Raw genomic sequence first — 17,253 nt, 5'->3', positions numbered from 1 at the left:
TTTTTCATGCTTAAAACTTAATTATATTTGTACAAGGGTACAAATCTTGTGTATAATGAATCAAAGCTGACAAAGATCCAAGGCATATACAAAACGTAATTTTAATATATGTATGGCCAGTTTTGTCATTTTGGTATATGTTAGGGGGGCAAATGTAGCTATTCTTTTCGTATAAATAGGCAAAGCATGTTCTCAACGCATACATCATATCTACAATCGTATCTCACATATCATATCTTACAATGGGAAAGAGTAGTGAAATTAAGCTTCTTGGAACCGCTGCAAGTCCGTTTGTGAACCGGGTTCAATTCGTCCTCAATCTCAAGTCTATTGAGTATGAGTTCATAGAAGAAAATCTATTTTGCAAAAGTGAGCTTCTATTGACATCTAACCCGGCTTATACGAAAGTCCCTGTTCTTTTTCATGAAAACAAACCTCCCCTTGCAGAGTCTCTTATCATAATCGAGTACCTCGATGAAATCTATCCAAATATCCACCCGATCCTCCCCTCGGACCCTTTTGAGCGGGCTTATAACCGGTTTTGGGCTAACTACATCGATACTAAGGTATGCCAGCAATTGTGCAATTTGATTTTCTGAGGCATTTAACATGGTTTTTTTCCAAAAGAAGAAAAAATATGTCTCCAGTTTAAATGACCTCGCAATGGTTTAATAGTAAGTGGTAAGTCGTAATAGGTTGGAGTTTTAACTTTCCAACTTGAACAAAACTTGTATGTTTATCTCTGTCAAAAATTTTAATCCTAACATGATGGTTTACCTAAATGAGTCAGAACGGATAAAGTGATTGATGAGCCGTAATCAAGTTGTACGAAACCATCTTAATTGAGTTGATGCGTGTAAAAAAGAAGTTAAGTGAGTCATAGACTATTTAACGGGTCAACTTGTTTAACTTAATAGGTTGAATTGAAAGGTTTGACATGCTTTAAATAAACGGACAAAACTCATTTTATAAAACATATCAAAATCATTAAATTATGAGTTCAACATGAAAATATCTGACTTTTTTTTTAATATTTATACATAAAACAATTTTGGGAGATTTGATGTTTTAAAGATTGTATCATGTGCTTCACAATTTGTATCATATTTGTATCATGTATTTCACTATCTCATATTCATTTGTTTTTATTTTTTTGGAAATTTTTTATTGTTTTAATGTTATTTTTACCTTTAACTATGTAATTTCTTTATTTTCGCTACCGTAACGAATGTAATCAAATCTAAATGAATTCACGTCGATATGCTCCTGTAACCCTAACTTTTACTGATCGAATAAATGTCGTTTTAAATATACTTTTTTTATCATAGACAGTAATGAATGTATTTGATCGAATTCATGCAGACTTGCCACCGTAACGCCCAGGTTTTACTAACCGAATAAACGTCATTTTAGATAAGTTATTTTTTTTGTATCATATAGCGTAACAACCGTAACCGAAATTGATCAAATTTGCGTAGATTCGCCGCCACCTTAATACTTGGGTATTACTGAGCGAATAAGCTTCATTTTAGGTAGTTTATACTTTTATCGTAAGCTATATGAGTTTCTTTTGTTTTAGTTCCGGTGCTATAACGAACTTATGGCTGTTTATTAATTTAATTTTTTTTAGTACCATAACAAATCTAAAAGTTTCACGACTATTTTCTACGTTTGACGAGTTATTATTATTTTTTTTATATAAATTAATGTTAGTGTCATAAGTCCATAACAACCGAACGCGTGTGTTGATGCAAAACGAGTTTTCTTTTTAAAGCGATCAGCATTGCTAAATATATAATAAAGTTTATATTGTTTTTGTTATATAAATACAGTCGAAGTTTATTTTGTTTTTGTTATCTAAATACTATTCGTAAATGAATAGTTGAATATCATATAAAATAAGTGCTATATATATCAGCATGGCATATTATTCTGATTTCTGGATAATTTACTAGTGGCTTGCTATATACCAGCATGGCATTATTCTGATTTCTGGATAACTTACAAGAGCCACTAGTTATCTCTAGAAACATCATCTCTTCCTCCTTTTTATAAAGTGTTCTTTTATTTCAGTTTTCAATAATAATAATAATAATAATAATAATAATAATTTTCATGTTACTTCAATATAAGCAATAGGGCATTATAAGAAACACAACATAAACAATGTAGTATGTAGTGGCATTCACGTACTTAAACTTATAAGTTCGTTTATGTATTGTTACTACTATTCACCGTAAACATTAATATATACGGTTAAAAATAATTAAAACTAGATACGCAGATACGCAAGTAACATATAGCTAAAGTCTTGTGACGTAGCTTATGACTATGGCTATTCATGTGCAGTTTTTCCCCTTGTTTATGGAGATGAGAAGAACACATTCGAAAGAAGGAAAAGAAGCGATAAAGAAACAGATAATCGAAGCATCCCAGTTGTTAGAAGAAGCATTTGTGAAGTTTAGCAATGGGAAGGCTTATTTTGGCGGAGATAATGTGAGATATCTAGATGTTGTTCTTGGATGTTTTTTGGGTTGGATAAAGTTCTCTGAAAAACGCAACGAATTCAAAGCATTTGATGAGGTTAGAACCCCGAAACTGCTAGAATGGACAAAGCGTATATGGACGCATGAAGCGTTTAAGGATGCAATCCCCAACACGGAAACCCTTGTGAACTTTTACATGATGCTTCAAAAATATAAACCTTGAAATTATCTTTATGTTGTTTGTATGGTTAAAATATGTTTTTTCTATCAACTTATGTCCTGTTGTATGTGTTTTGTTTTAGAACAAGTAAAGGTCACCATCGTGCTCTGTATTATGCAGCTTCGTTATTATTTTTGTTTCTATATTACGTAGATTTTTCATTATTATTATTTTCTTTAATTATTATTTTCTTTAACAGTCAAGTTAGATCACTTAGATCACTTACAAGTCATCGGTCCATTCGAACATCTTTATTCCACTCTTAAAAGAAAACAATTCGAACATCTTTATCCCACTCTTAAAAGAAAACAAGTCTTTAGGCGAGAAAACCTACTAGTTCAACTTGAGTACCTATTTTTTAGTTGACTTGAATCCAAGACCTCCTTTTTATTAAATTGAAGTCTTTAAGTACCTCACCCAAATAGCCGATATTATTTATTAGTTGCAGATGGGGCAAATAGCCGATATTATTTATCAACTACGAAAACATTAATAATATTAATATTTGTAGTATAGGTATAGGGTTACTTTAAAATATAAAGTAAACAAAAAATGAGAAACGTGATAAGTAATCTAGTTCATTGATCTTAAATTTGAATGGTTGAGAATGAAAATGATGGAAATGGTATATATGAAGTAAGTCAATATTGTTGACTTTCTCTCTTCGCATACAATGCATATGTCAATTCCCCCGTAATTTTAAAACATTTATAACCTTTTCATACGACAATTTTTTTCAAAAAAAAAAAAAAATCACCATAATAACAAGCGGTTTTTTATCTTTAATATGAGTACCATATTAATGAATAAAAATAAAAAAAAATAGTGGGTTTTTATACATTGTGTTGTTTTGTCATTGTGTTTTTCAATCGTTACACATATTAAAGATAAAAATTAAAACAAAACGTACGTCATTATGTCTTTATGTCTATCATTTTGTCTCTTGCTGGTTATTGTGTCTTTCTACTAATCATTTTGTTTTAGTCATTGTGTACTACGTTCATTGTGTATTATGTTCATATCATCATGTATTATGTAATTACCATTGTGTTTTACGTTTCAGATCATTGTGTAATATGTATTCATTATTATGTTTTATGTTTTATGTTTTATGTTATTGTGTAATATGCATTACTCATTGTGTTTTATATTTTTACGTATTAGATATAGTTGTTATTTTATCATTACATTTATATATTAGAATTACACAATTGTGTTATTTCACTATTACGATTTTCATATTTCATCACTTTTAAGAAAAAAACACAATGATAAGCATAAAGACATAATGACAAATAGAGAGAGAGAGACAATGATGAACATAAGACACAATGACAAATAGAAAGACACAATGACATAATTTTTTTTATTGTATAAAACAAAGTCATATTCTTATTAAAGATAAAAAACGGTTGTCATTATGGTCAACTTTCTTTTAAAAAAATATCGAAAGAAAAAGTTATAAACGTTTTAAAATGATGAGGGGAGGGGGGGAATTGACATATTCCTTGCATGTGACTAGAGAAAATATGTGTTTTTTTTCTTTTATAACATTTCTTCTTTGGTCCCCACTTAACACATGACAATAAATTATAACTTTTCATCCTTCTCATATTTCTTATTCTTTATAGAATAGCTCAACCCTTGTAATATAATATAAGATATTAGCCTATTTTCCTTATCACTACATTAAGTTGATAAAAATTATGCTAAACAACATAAATTAAATTTAAAAATATGTAGCATCACATCACAACAGTTAATATATAAAGGGTCCTGCTAGGGACACCCTCACACCCAAACAATACGCCACGTATAGGGCTATACGCGGTGTATTAGGGTACGATTTGACGTCCTAGCCTGGCTAGGTTGTCATAGGCTTGTCGTGTCGTACCCTAATACGCCGCGTATAGCCCTATACGCGACGTATTGGTTTTGTATATTAGTGGAGGAGCCCGGTTCCCTCCCCTCCCTCTCCATCCTTTCTCTATTCTATTTTTTTTTACCTCACCCTCACCCTCACTCTCTTCATTCAACCAACTACAACAACCATTTATTTCCGGAATCGGACGAGGAGGAGCCGGGGTACGGCGCTAACGGTCAGTCGGACTTAAACCGTGTTACGTTTTATCTTTATTTAGTATGTTGTAGGACATAGTTGTACATGTTAGGACAAAGATTTGGTAACTGCTTTAGTTTTGAAATTTGTCTAGGCACCGACCGTTATACCACACCATGCCTACTATATAGACACCACCTATTTGAGCCTGTATTGTTTTATGGTAACCCTAGTTCGCCGGGCCTCCCAAACTTAAAATAGGTTTCCCGTACTGTTACTGTTATTGTTAAATTTTATATTATATTATTACTATTAAAATATTAATATTTTTATTATTGTTATTAAAATATTATTGTTAATAAGATAAAATATTATTATTGTATTTATTATAATACTATTATTATTATTAATATAATATTATTCTAAACATATAACTGTTAGTATTAAAATATTAATTTTTATATTATTAATATTATTATTGTTAGGTACCTTATGTACGCCAGAGATTCAGATGCGGGTGTTAGGCGTCGACGAAGACGTTCGAATGTACGTTCTTTGAGTGTATTGCATAATATAATATAATGTTATTATTATATTATGTTATATTATATTATACTATTTTATATTGTATTATATCAAACGGGTACTGGTTATGTTAGTGAGTTTTTCTAAAAAAGCCCACCAGTTTTGTCTTATTATGATTTTTTTTCCTTTTCTTTTTCTTTGTTTTCTTTTCTTTTGTTATTATTAATGTTATTTATGATTATTATTATTAATAATATTATTTACTTCTCAATAATATATTATTATTCGAAATTCGACAAAGGGCGTTCAGTTGCATGGCTTATTTGGGAAAATTGACAGTGCGAAACGAACTTTTAATTTATTGGCTGGTTTCGTTATGGGTATCTTGAATCAATTAAAGTGGCTTACTTGGGAAAACTGGCATTTCCAAACGAACTTTCAATTTCTTGGCTGCTTTCGTTATCGACATTTCAAATCTGGCTCTTCGATTTCTTCAAACTCCAACTGTCTTGACCGTCGGTCACCACCGGCAACCGTAGTTGTGTTCACTCAAACACAGATCAGTCGTCACTAAGCTTAATCTTAGGCTTATTATTAGTTTTATGTTTAGTTGGGGGTATTCTAAGTTGATCATCTTGCGTATATTAAAGAATTATCGGCTTATATATACACATATATATATAGTAGATGTGCGGTATAAGAATTCATTGCTCCGACATAACCAGCACGAGATCGAGATATTAGTTTGATGAGTTTGAATCTCTCGGATACGCGGTATCCGCTAACGAGAGCCTATACTTTGGAGAGATAGGTGGAAATTCGATCATTACTCCAACATAACGAGCACCAGAATGAGATATTACTTCGGACTTACCTAAACCGGTTGACACGTATGCTGACGTGGATTTAAGGTCGGTGTTAACGCGAATATTAACATGTTTGTTTACAGCTTTCGTTATCACCGGCATAATACACAATGAAAGCACAAACTCAAACAACAATCCATACAATAGCAATTCTCTTCAACGACCACTCAAACAAGAAGAAAAGAAAAATAATGAAGAGAATTGCTATTGTATGGATTTTTGTTAGAGTTTGTGCTTCATTATATATTATGCTGGTGATAACGAAAGCTTTAAGCAAACGTGTTAATAACAGCGTCAACACCGAGCCTAAATCCACGTCAGCATACGTGTCAACCGGTTCAGGTAAGTCCGGGCTAATATCTCATTCTGGTGCTCGTTATGTTGGAGCAATGACCGAATTTCCACCTATCTCTCCAAAGTATGGGCTCCCGTTATCGCTGCCGTTAGCGGATACCGCGGATCCGAGAGATTCAAACTCATCAAACTAATATCTCGATCTTGTGCTGGTTATGTCGGGGCAATGAATTCTTATACCGCACATCTACTATATATATATGTATATATAGAAGCCGATAATTCTTTAATATACGCAAGATGATCAACTTATAATACCCCCAACTAAACATAAAAATAATAATAAGCCTAAGCTTAAGCTTAGTGACGACTAATGTGTTGAGTGAACACAACTACGGTTGCCGGTGGTGGCCGAAGGTCAAGAAAATTGGAGTTTGAAGATATCGAAGAGGCAGATTTGAGATGCCGATACCGAAAGCATCAAAGAAAGGGTTCGTTTGGCACTGTCAGCTGCCCCTTTTATTTCAAATTTTGAACTCCCGCTCCGGAGCATCCGAGCATCCAAACACGACTCTATATTGGACCGACATCGACACCACATGACATGAGCCTAGGAGATTTGACCCGCCACCGTCACGACATGGAGGTAATTTTTTAATATTATGTTGATGATTATGTTATGATGATGATGATGATGATGATGATGTGATGATGATGTTTTGTTGTGATGGTTAAAACCGTCGGCCGGAGTCCGGCCATAATATGGCTGAAGTTCGGCCGTCGGCTTACAGTGAGGGCTAGCGGCGGCGTATAGCCCTATACGCCGCCTCTGATATATATATTTTTTAATTAATTAATTTATTATTAATATTTTTATTATTTATTTTTTATTAGTAGTATTATTTATTATTATTATTATTTATTAATATTAATATTATTATTATTGTTATTATTTATTTATTGTTATTATTATTATTATTTCTTATTAATTTTATCATTTTTATTATTTATTATTATTAATATTATCATTATTATTATTATCACTTATTAATATTAATATTATTATCATTATTGTTATTATTATTATTATTATTATTATTATTCTTATTATTATAGTTTGTGGACGACGAGTTTGAGGTGGAGCTCGAGCAGGAGGAGGAGTTGGAGATGGGGCGGGGCCGGGGCCGTGGCCGGTGGCGGGACCCTGGCCGTGGCCGGGGCCGGGGCCGGGGCTGGGGATCCCCACTGTGTAACGACGTGTTGGTCACCTACCCTCATTTGCAGTTCCTTGAGGGTTCTGACGCCCGCACACGATACATTCGCCTACTCCAGATGTTCCCGTTTAACAACACAGTAATATCCTGGTCGTTTTTGGAGTCCTGTGACGCTCACCGGCTGGCAGCTGAGTACGTCAAAGAGGATACGCCCTAAAGCTGGTGCTTCAGTATGCCTCTATCAGTGCACTGGGAGCTGACACTGGAGGTTTACTCCACAATACATGTTAGGTATGGTTACTCCACGTTATTATGTTTTTATATTATATTATATTATTGCAGGCCCCATGCGTCTGGTACGCCAAAGATTCCGATGAGGGTGCCAGGTGCCGATACGACACAGTCGGAGGTTTCCTTCCACATGTTGGGGCAGACGTCCATCTCTCCACAGAGCAGTTCGCGGTTGCTCATGGCTTATACACTGCGCAAGAGGTACGCAACCTGATATACATGGAGAGCATCCACCATATGCCGGACGACGACCTGCGGGTATGGTGGAGGGCCATCAGCGATAACCCGTTCGGGCATAGGGCCTTGGACACCAAGGCCAAGATCTCGGCTATTAGGGACCCGCTACACAGGTACGTTCTTAAAATGTATTGTATTGTTTAATATACGTAATATAAATTAATAATACAATACAATATTATATATATTATATTATATTATATTATATTATATTATATTATATTATATTATATTATATTATATTATATTATATTATATTATATTATATTATATGGACGACGCCAACGTTTGCGACGTGACGCTCGAGGGCCACGATGACGACTTGGGCATCGACATGGACGACTTTCTGTCGTAGATTTTTATGTTTTAGTTGTCGTATTTACTTTTATTTATACACTTTATCAATATAACACTGATTTTTGGTATATATATGTGTTAATTGTTTTTGACTGTTTAAGAAAGGTACACCGAGAATTCGATGGGGAAATTTGAAGGACAAAAATCTCCTACTGTTTAAGGATAAACTCATACTGCATACGCGGGCTCGACTAAATGGGGACTCAACTCATATATGGGAAGCTATGGAGACAAAGATCATCCAAGTAGCAAAGGAGACTCTCGGGGTTACAACAGGAAAGACAAGTGGGCATAAGGAGTCTTGGTGGTGGAATGACGCAGTGCAAGACAAGATAAGGGACAAACAAGGATGTTTTAGGGAGCTAATGAGGTGCACGAATGAGGAGGAGCGAGTGGAATTGAGGGACAACTACAAAACGGCCAAGATAGAGGCGAAGAAGGCAGTGGCGGAAGCAAAAAAGGCGGCCTTTAAACGGATGTATGAAAGTCTAGAAACAAAAGAGGGGGAACATGCTATGTTTAAGATTGCCAAAGCCAGGGAGCGTAGAAGGCAAGATCTAGGAACGGTGAAGTTCATAAAGGATACAGATGGGCATGTACTGGTCAAGGAGCAGGACATCAAGCTAAGATGGCAAACCTACTTCCACAATCTTTTTAACAATGGGAGACCTTACCAAGAAGAACATGACAACACAAACTTTCAACGACAACAATCGAATACTGCTACTGCCGACGGATCACACGAGAAGAGGTGAAGGATGCACTTAGGAGGATGGGAAGGTCTAAGGCGGTTGGCCCAGACAACATACCCATCGAGGTGTGGAAGTGTCTGAGGGAGGAAGGAGTCATGTGGTTAACTACTCTGTTCAATAGTATTCTCAAATCAGGTAAGATGCCAGACCAGTGGAGGAGCAGCGTTGTAGTCCCTATCTATAAGAACAAAGGAGACGCCCAATGTTGTGGTAACTACCGAGGAATCAAACTACTAAGTCATACTATGAAGCTATGGGAAAGAGTGATTGAGGTTAGACTTAGACGAGAAACTCAGGTCACGGTCAACCAATTTGGCTTCATGCCGGGGCATTCCACCACAGAGGCAATACACCTTATAAGAAGATTAATGGAAAAGTATAGGGAGAAGAAGCGTGATCTACATATGGTGTTTATTGACCTAGAAAAGGCCTAAGACAGTGTGCCACGACAGGTGCTCTGGGAGTGCTTAGAGGGTAGAAGAGTACCCAGGAAATACATAGAGATAATTATGGATATGTATACCAGGAGTGAAACAAGTGTCCCTGCGCCAATGGGGGATACTGATTTCTTTTTTGTAGAGGTAGGTCTTCACCAGGGGTCAGCGTTGAGCCCGTTTCTTTTTGCAGTAGTCTTGGATGAGTTGTCAAAGTCGATTCAGGGGACTCTCCCGTGGTGCATGATGTTCGCAGACGATATTGTGTTACTTGCTGAGAAAAAACAAGATCTAAACATGAGGCTTGAGGAGTGGCGAACAACCTTAGAGACAAAAGGTTTAAAGATTAGCCGATCTAAGACGGAGTACCTCCACTGTGATTTTGGTGGGATAAACGACAATGAAGACGCACAGATCACAATTGAAGGGCAGGTGGTCCCGCAGGTAACGAAGTTCAAGTATTTAGGATCATTTGTACAGGGCGATGGGGAATTAGACAGTGATGTGACCCACCGAGTTCAGGTAGGATGGTGTAGATGGAAAGCAGCCACAGGTATATTGTGCGACAAGAGTTTCCCGACTAAACTAAAGGGAAAATTCTATAGGGTGGCAGTTAGACCTGCAATGCTATATGGAACAGAATGTTGGGCCATCAAGAAGGCACAAGTGCGGAAGTTGGAGGTAGCAGAAATGAGAATGCTACGTTGGATGTGTGGGCACACAAGGCTAGACCGAATAAGAAACGTTGTGTTTCGCGAGAGATTAGGGGTGGCGAACATAGCAGACAAGATAAGAGAGTGGAGATTGAGATGGTTTGGACATGTAAAGAGAAGACAGACGACGAATCCTGTTAGATCCGTAGAAAACATTACTATAGAGGGGAGGAGGGGTAGAGGACGACCGAAATTGACTTGGGATGAGAGGATTAGGCATGATTTGATAGACCTAAACCTCTCCGAGGACATGGTTGAGGATAAGAATTCGTGGAGAAGTAGAATTAAAGTTAAGGATTTTTAGAGAGAATTGAATACCTTAGGGCTTAGACTTAACTTATTTAGGTCACATACCATAATGGTATTTCCCTTACATATATTATTATTATTATTATAATTATTATTAACTTTTATATAGCTGCTAAACTGTGATCTTATTATTAATATTATTATAATTAGTAGTAGTTTTTATATAACGGTTAAACTTTGATTTCCTTTATTTCCTTTATTATTAGCTTTTATTTTGCTTCATACACATGTACTTAGAGCCGAGGGTCTATCTGGAAGCCACCTCTTTATTCTTTTGGATAGAGGTACGGTGTGCTTACATCCCACCCTCCCCAGACCCTACTTATAGCTTTGATGTCGGTGGGATTTTACTGGGCATGATTGATTGATTGATTGATTGATTGAATTGTTTTGACTGAAATAATATGAAATAAATAATTAATATATAATGATAATAATGATAAATAACAATAATAATAATAACAAAATAACAAAGAAAAAATAAAAAAAATATATATAATAAGACAAAATTGGTGTTGTTTTATAGAAACACCGACTCATACGCCGCGTATAGCTCTATACGCGGTGTATGAGTCGGTGTTTTAGCAATTAGGAGGGTGGCTGTAGAATATCCGTATATAAAACTGCCTCATAGCGAATTCACTCAATAATTTATTCTACCAATAACCTGTGAGAAAACTAACGTTTTAACTCATTGTTTATGTTCAAGCACATCCTCTCTGTGAGGTGTGATCAAATTTTAAAAAAAGATTTAGAGTGGTTCTTTCTAGTTACACTGTATGTTTCGTTGAATTTATCATCTGAATTCATCCAATAATATTATGCAATGTAGTATTGATTGGATATTGATTGGACACTCGTTGAAGCCACTGCTGAAGACATCTGAGCCTGTTATCAGGGCCGGCCTGTGAACTAGTGAAACCAAACAAAGGCTTTAGATCCATACTTAATTAAGGCATTCAAATTAAAAAAAAAAACTATTATATATAGATATATTATAATTGGCAAAATAAACCCAAAGTTATTTATTGGCCTATTGGCAAACTTGGCTATTGATAAGTTGTAGATCATGAGTCCAAAACATGTACTGATGTGGTCAAAAATATGTATATTATTATATAAATATTTTCTACACTTTTAAGTAGGGATGAGTTCGGTACCGTACCGGTACCGATACCAAAAATACCGATACCGAAAATCGCCAAATCTTGGTACCGGTACCGAAATATTCGGTTTGGTACCGGTATTAAGGTAAAAATTCGGGAAATACCAGTACCGTACCGGTACCGGTACCGTACCGATCCCGAAACTCAAAACTTTGGTACCGATTCGGTACCGACGGTACCAAATCGGTACCAATTTCGGTACCGGTACCAAGTACCAAATGCTCATCCATACTTTTAAGCTAGATTTTATTTATTATTAATTCTAAATGGTTTATATATGGATATGTGGGGTTTTTAATGATTACAAGATATAACGAGCTAAAACGAGTAAATCAACTCATGATATAACGAGCTAAAACGAGTAAATCAACTCATGGTTCATATTTATGATTATAAACGTATCAATTTTTTTTTTAATAAAAACGTAATAGTTTCTTTGGCATGTTTAGTTTCTATAAAAAGATAAAAAGAAGTTTAATAAATATAAATCAAGAAAATTAGAGAAACAGAAACATGACGAGGTTGAGCTGATAGGATATTAAATGCGTATTGTGAATTAAAATATGGAAAATTATTCTATGTTATAAATGCATACTAAAAACTCGTTTTTGTTTTGTTCGTACAGTGACAAAGAAAAGAAGAATATGGAATGGATTTTTTTTTTCTTGGGCAAATAGTTACTAGGAAAAGCACATATCATAAGCCCGTTAAAAAAAGTCAAGAGTAGCCCACTATAAAGAAACGAAGGGTTCGTTTACTAAAGGAAAAGAAGGTAGACGCCAATTAGTAGGAGGAGCCGCCAAGAGTTCGATTAGAAAAGTTTTTTTTGGGAGGGGAGCTATTATTATTTTTGGGGAAGGAGCTATTGTTCACGGAGAGGAGAAAGAAAACACCGGTTTGATTTGTATTATTATGTGTAGCTAAAACTCAAACTATCTAGGCTTTGATGACTATTTGTTGAGTTTTGGATTTTTCTTGGTTTTTGATTTCTAATGTTGGATAAATATTAAAGTAAATAATTTTTTTACAATTTTTTTTTTGTAATCAAGTTCTTTACTTTAGTATTAAACCAACAATAAGATCCATTAAACCGACAAAAATCTGTAAATCACAAAGTAATCATCAAAAACCTAGGTAGAACGAGAATCTGGCCGATAATAATTAAAAACAACAGCAAAATATAATAATTAAGCACATACATGGTCTGGAAATAGAAGAAAACACAAGAAAACTGAATAAACGAACCAAGACTCACTTAACAATCAATCACGTGCACCGGCCTTTAATATCTTGATCCCGAACACTCTCCTGCTCCAAAATCGCCCCAAAGATCCCCGAGGAATGACTAAAAGTTAAATGAATTGATTATGGTTGTTTAATGTTGGTTATATACTTGAAATAACCCTAAAACAACTGACACACGTCCCCCGCGCCGCGTAGGGGACTTATTCTTGTTCTCAGAGAGATCCAATAGGACAAAATAGTCGGGGTACACATCTGAGCGTGCCAAGCCGTACAAGGCATCCTCTGCGCCGCGTGACGGATAGGTCTGACCATATTATTTTATTATTTTGTTTGCTTTGCTCGTAGAATCTTCGTTTTAGCTCCGTCTTCTTCCCCTTTTTTTTCTATATCTTCGTATTTCAACCCTCTATTATATCCTCTTCTAATATCTCCACCTCCAATCCATATGTATTTTCTAGTTTTACTCTTTCACTCCCGTGCATCTTCCGTTTGCTCGTTTCTTCATGATTTAGCCTCGTTTTCGCTCCTTCCATGCACGGGTACCTGGATGTCACCCCCCGTTAAGCAACTTGTAGAAGCGTAAAGAGGTAATGTAACAGACACCACAGGTATCAAACACATTGTTTATAACGAAACATTACTAACTAATTTACAATATATTGCACTGTTCTAGAATCTTTTACAAACTAGGTGATACAATCAAAATCAGTTAATTACTTTACTTCATACTAACATACTTGCATCAATTTACACGGCCTCGATCAAAATCCAAACAGGTAGCACATAAGCAATCTACTTCAAGTATCTGTACACCTGAAAAGCATGTTGAAAACGAGTCAACTACGAATAGTTGGTGAGTTTCATAAGTTTCAATCAAATCGTTTCTGCGTACCACAGAATCATAGTTTGTATGTGTGCGCGTATGTAAATATGTATTTACATTTGTATGTATGTACATCTATATGTTTGTATGTACATATATATGTTTGCATGTTTGTGATATTAATATTGAAACTACAATAAGATCGTGACTGTTTGTTTGTTCTACGTGCCTCTATTTCTCACGTAACATCAACCATTGTGCCCCTTTTCCGCCCACAGCATGTCCTAAGTAACTATATCAAACACTACATAGTATGTATGTATATATAGATATATATATGTGTGTGTGTGTATAGTATTTCCCACACACAATCAACAGTTGTGGCCCCCCTTCCGCCCACAACATGACTCAAGTAATTACAGTAGATTCTTAGCATTTATGCCATCATCAAGTTAGTTTGTTTAGTTGCAGCAAAACTTGGCACATAAGCCATAGTCAACTTCGTTTGTTTAGTTGAAGCAGAACTTGGGTCATAGGCCATACTCAACTTAATTTGTTTAGTTGCAGCAGAACTTGGCTCATAGGCTATACTCAACTTAGTTTGTTTAGTTGCAGCAGAACTTGGCATTCCAGCCATACTCAATTTAATTTGTTCAATTGCAGCAGAATCTTGGCATTCCAGCCATACTCAATTGAATACGTCATTTATAGAGTTATGCATATAATCAATAGTACTATTCACATGCTACGGCTGATAATCAATTGCTATAGGGATCGTTCATGTATCAGCACTTAATTATTTATGTAATAATGCGCTCCCAAGCAGGTAAATATATATAAACATGCTTTTCACCTCAAAAGTTCGTAAAAGAGTTTAAACAAGGGGTTATGAAACTTATAGTTTAGTAGGTACTCAGTGCGATATCAGCTTGTGGTTCGTTTTACGTGCTATCACATAGTCCCTGTAATCAATATTATAATAATATTAATATTTTAATATTATTATAATCTCCATACTAAACTTGGCTGTATAGCTAGTCTGGGAGTGGTCGTCATACCCAAAACCTATCAATAGTCTTGGATTGTGACGTTGTTCATTGTCTAATGTTTAAAACTGAACTTTACTCAGTTTTCCCGTTTCATCTGCTAGGCCAAGTTGATCATTTACGCGTTTGGAGAGCAGGTATGAGTATGTAAACTTGGGTAAACGTGTAGGTTGATAAAATGTTTAAATTTATAAAGATAGAATCATAGAATAGATGTCTGGATTCGCTACGGGGCTCATTTCCGTTTATTCAATCTGGTTTAGAGAAAAACGTGCACAATCCATCCGAATTGTCTGGATTTCTCACAAAAAATTAGGTTTTACTCAATTAACCCGAAAATATGCTTTTTGATCACTCTTGATATTCTGATATTCCAACGGATTCATTAATCATAAACCTATCGGTTTTTATCAGGATTGAATTTGTTTAACCTTCAATTTAGCACAATTAATTATCTGTTTATCATTAAATTATGAAAATTTATACACTTATCAAGTAAAATATTTAGGGTTTTATAAAAAATATTTCTGGAATTATTTACCAATTTATTAATTTATAAAAATTTATTTTATAGGCTATATTTAACTCGTAAATCGTCCTTTTATATCAAACGATTTCCAAAAAATCCGACTAAATTTATGAGTGATCCAAATACCTCCCAAAACAACCTGTAAAATTCATAGAACCAAACAATCTTGCCAAATTACCTTTTCAAGCCAAAAACGACAGTAACAACTCGAATAAACGCGAATCCAAAAAACATAGCTAGGATTCTCCAAATGACCCCAAATTTACAGGTGATCATATTATGCCATACCTGTATTCTCCACAAAATTTAATAATTATTCAAGAAGCTTAAGTATTTTTCCCAAATAATCTTCCTAAATGGTATTAAATTCGCAAAATATTCTCGGTTGATCCAAAAATTACCAAATTTGGACAGGGACGCATTCATAGGGTCCCTGATGTCCCTGCAAAAGTTTACAAGCTAACAACAAGCACGTCATAATCTAATCCTAAACAACCATTAACCGAGTATTTCGGTAATACCTTTGCGGTTTTCGATTGTTTCAATCCTTTACTCGCTTTTCCGGGTTCTTGGACTTCTAGATAACGTAACTACAGGTCCTATATCACAAAACCAAGCATGTATCATCAGAAGATCAGCGTTGAAACTTAGGTTTTCGGTTAGGGCTTTAAACCGAACTTTTTAACCGTAAAAACGCGATTTAAACCCCTCAATTCGTGTTTATGGCCAAATAAAACTTATCAAACCAGATTCTTAATCATGAATAGGATCAAAACATGTTTTTGGATAATTTTTAGGGTTTGCACGGTTACAATGGGTTTTTGATAATCAAGGATCATTATTTGTGAAAAAACTTGTGTTGATAAAGCTCAAAATGGATCAAGATGGTTTGTTACGTTAGGGTTTTTGATGGGGAGATTGTAGAGCAGCAGGAATTGATGTAAAATCTAGAAATTTTATGAAAAATATCTCTTGAACACTTACTTAAATATGAAGCAACATAAAAAGGGGGTGGGGTCAAGGTTGGCAGCCACAACCTTTAAGCCCTCCCTTGGGCCCTACCTTGGTCCAATTGTCTCGTTTTTCGTGTCCGAACATGAATTCCCGAGTTCGGTTTATATTGGTTTTGGTTTTTGGCTAGAAAAATGTATCGGATCCGACAAACAGCGCGAAAAACGAGTGTTTTTTCTGGCTAAGTTCTTGTAAATTTAGAAAAACATACCATTTGTTTGTAAAAATCCAAAATATTTTCACGGGTCGCTTAAAACATTCCGAATAATTGTTTTATAAGTCTTTTTTGGCTTAAAAGATGATACAATGCTTGTTTCGTAACTATCTTTCGCGTTTAACGTCAGAGCAGTTAGTTAAACGAGTATGTTTTCGTTTATCTGGTTTGTTATTGTACTAAGGTAATAATATCAATATGTTGACTTATAATAAACGTATATCACTTATAGACAGCCTGCTGGGATATTTGGTTCATAACTAGACCCGTTTGGTTATTCGTTTGTTCGATACGCTATAAGTGGTTACTCGTTTATTCGATATATGAATTCTAGGGTGTAACCGGTTTTGTCACGAACGTCAAATTCTCCCCCAGTTAAGAAATATTGTCCCCGAAATTCGATATACTAAATATGCCTCTTAGGAAAAAGTTATAAGTATTTGTTTTGGAATTTGTTCTTTT

General features: G+C 35.0%; 1 protein-coding gene across 1 annotated transcript; it reads left to right on the top strand.

The window, feature by feature from the left end:
- Positions 1–235: 235 nt before the first annotated feature.
- On the top strand, positions 236–2,709 carry LOC143616141 (glutathione S-transferase U17-like). Its single transcript, XM_077089063.1, has 2 exons — positions 236–566; positions 2,350–2,709. The coding sequence occupies exons 1-2, from the start codon at positions 243–245 to the stop codon at positions 2,707–2,709; spliced, it is 684 nt and encodes a 227-aa protein (XP_076945178.1). The 5' UTR covers positions 236–242.
- The last annotated feature ends 14,544 nt before the right edge of the window (positions 2,710–17,253 follow it).

The sequence above is a fragment of the Bidens hawaiensis genome, unplaced genomic scaffold (assembly GCF_021521415.1).
Source record: "Bidens hawaiensis isolate Kalapana, Puna unplaced genomic scaffold, B.hawaiensis_p1.1 tig00046009_1, whole genome shotgun sequence".
Lineage (NCBI taxonomy): Eukaryota > Viridiplantae > Streptophyta > Magnoliopsida > Asterales > Asteraceae > Bidens > Bidens hawaiensis.
Note: the sequence above shows the minus strand (reverse complement) of the source record. Positions and strands in the feature narration are given on the sequence as shown.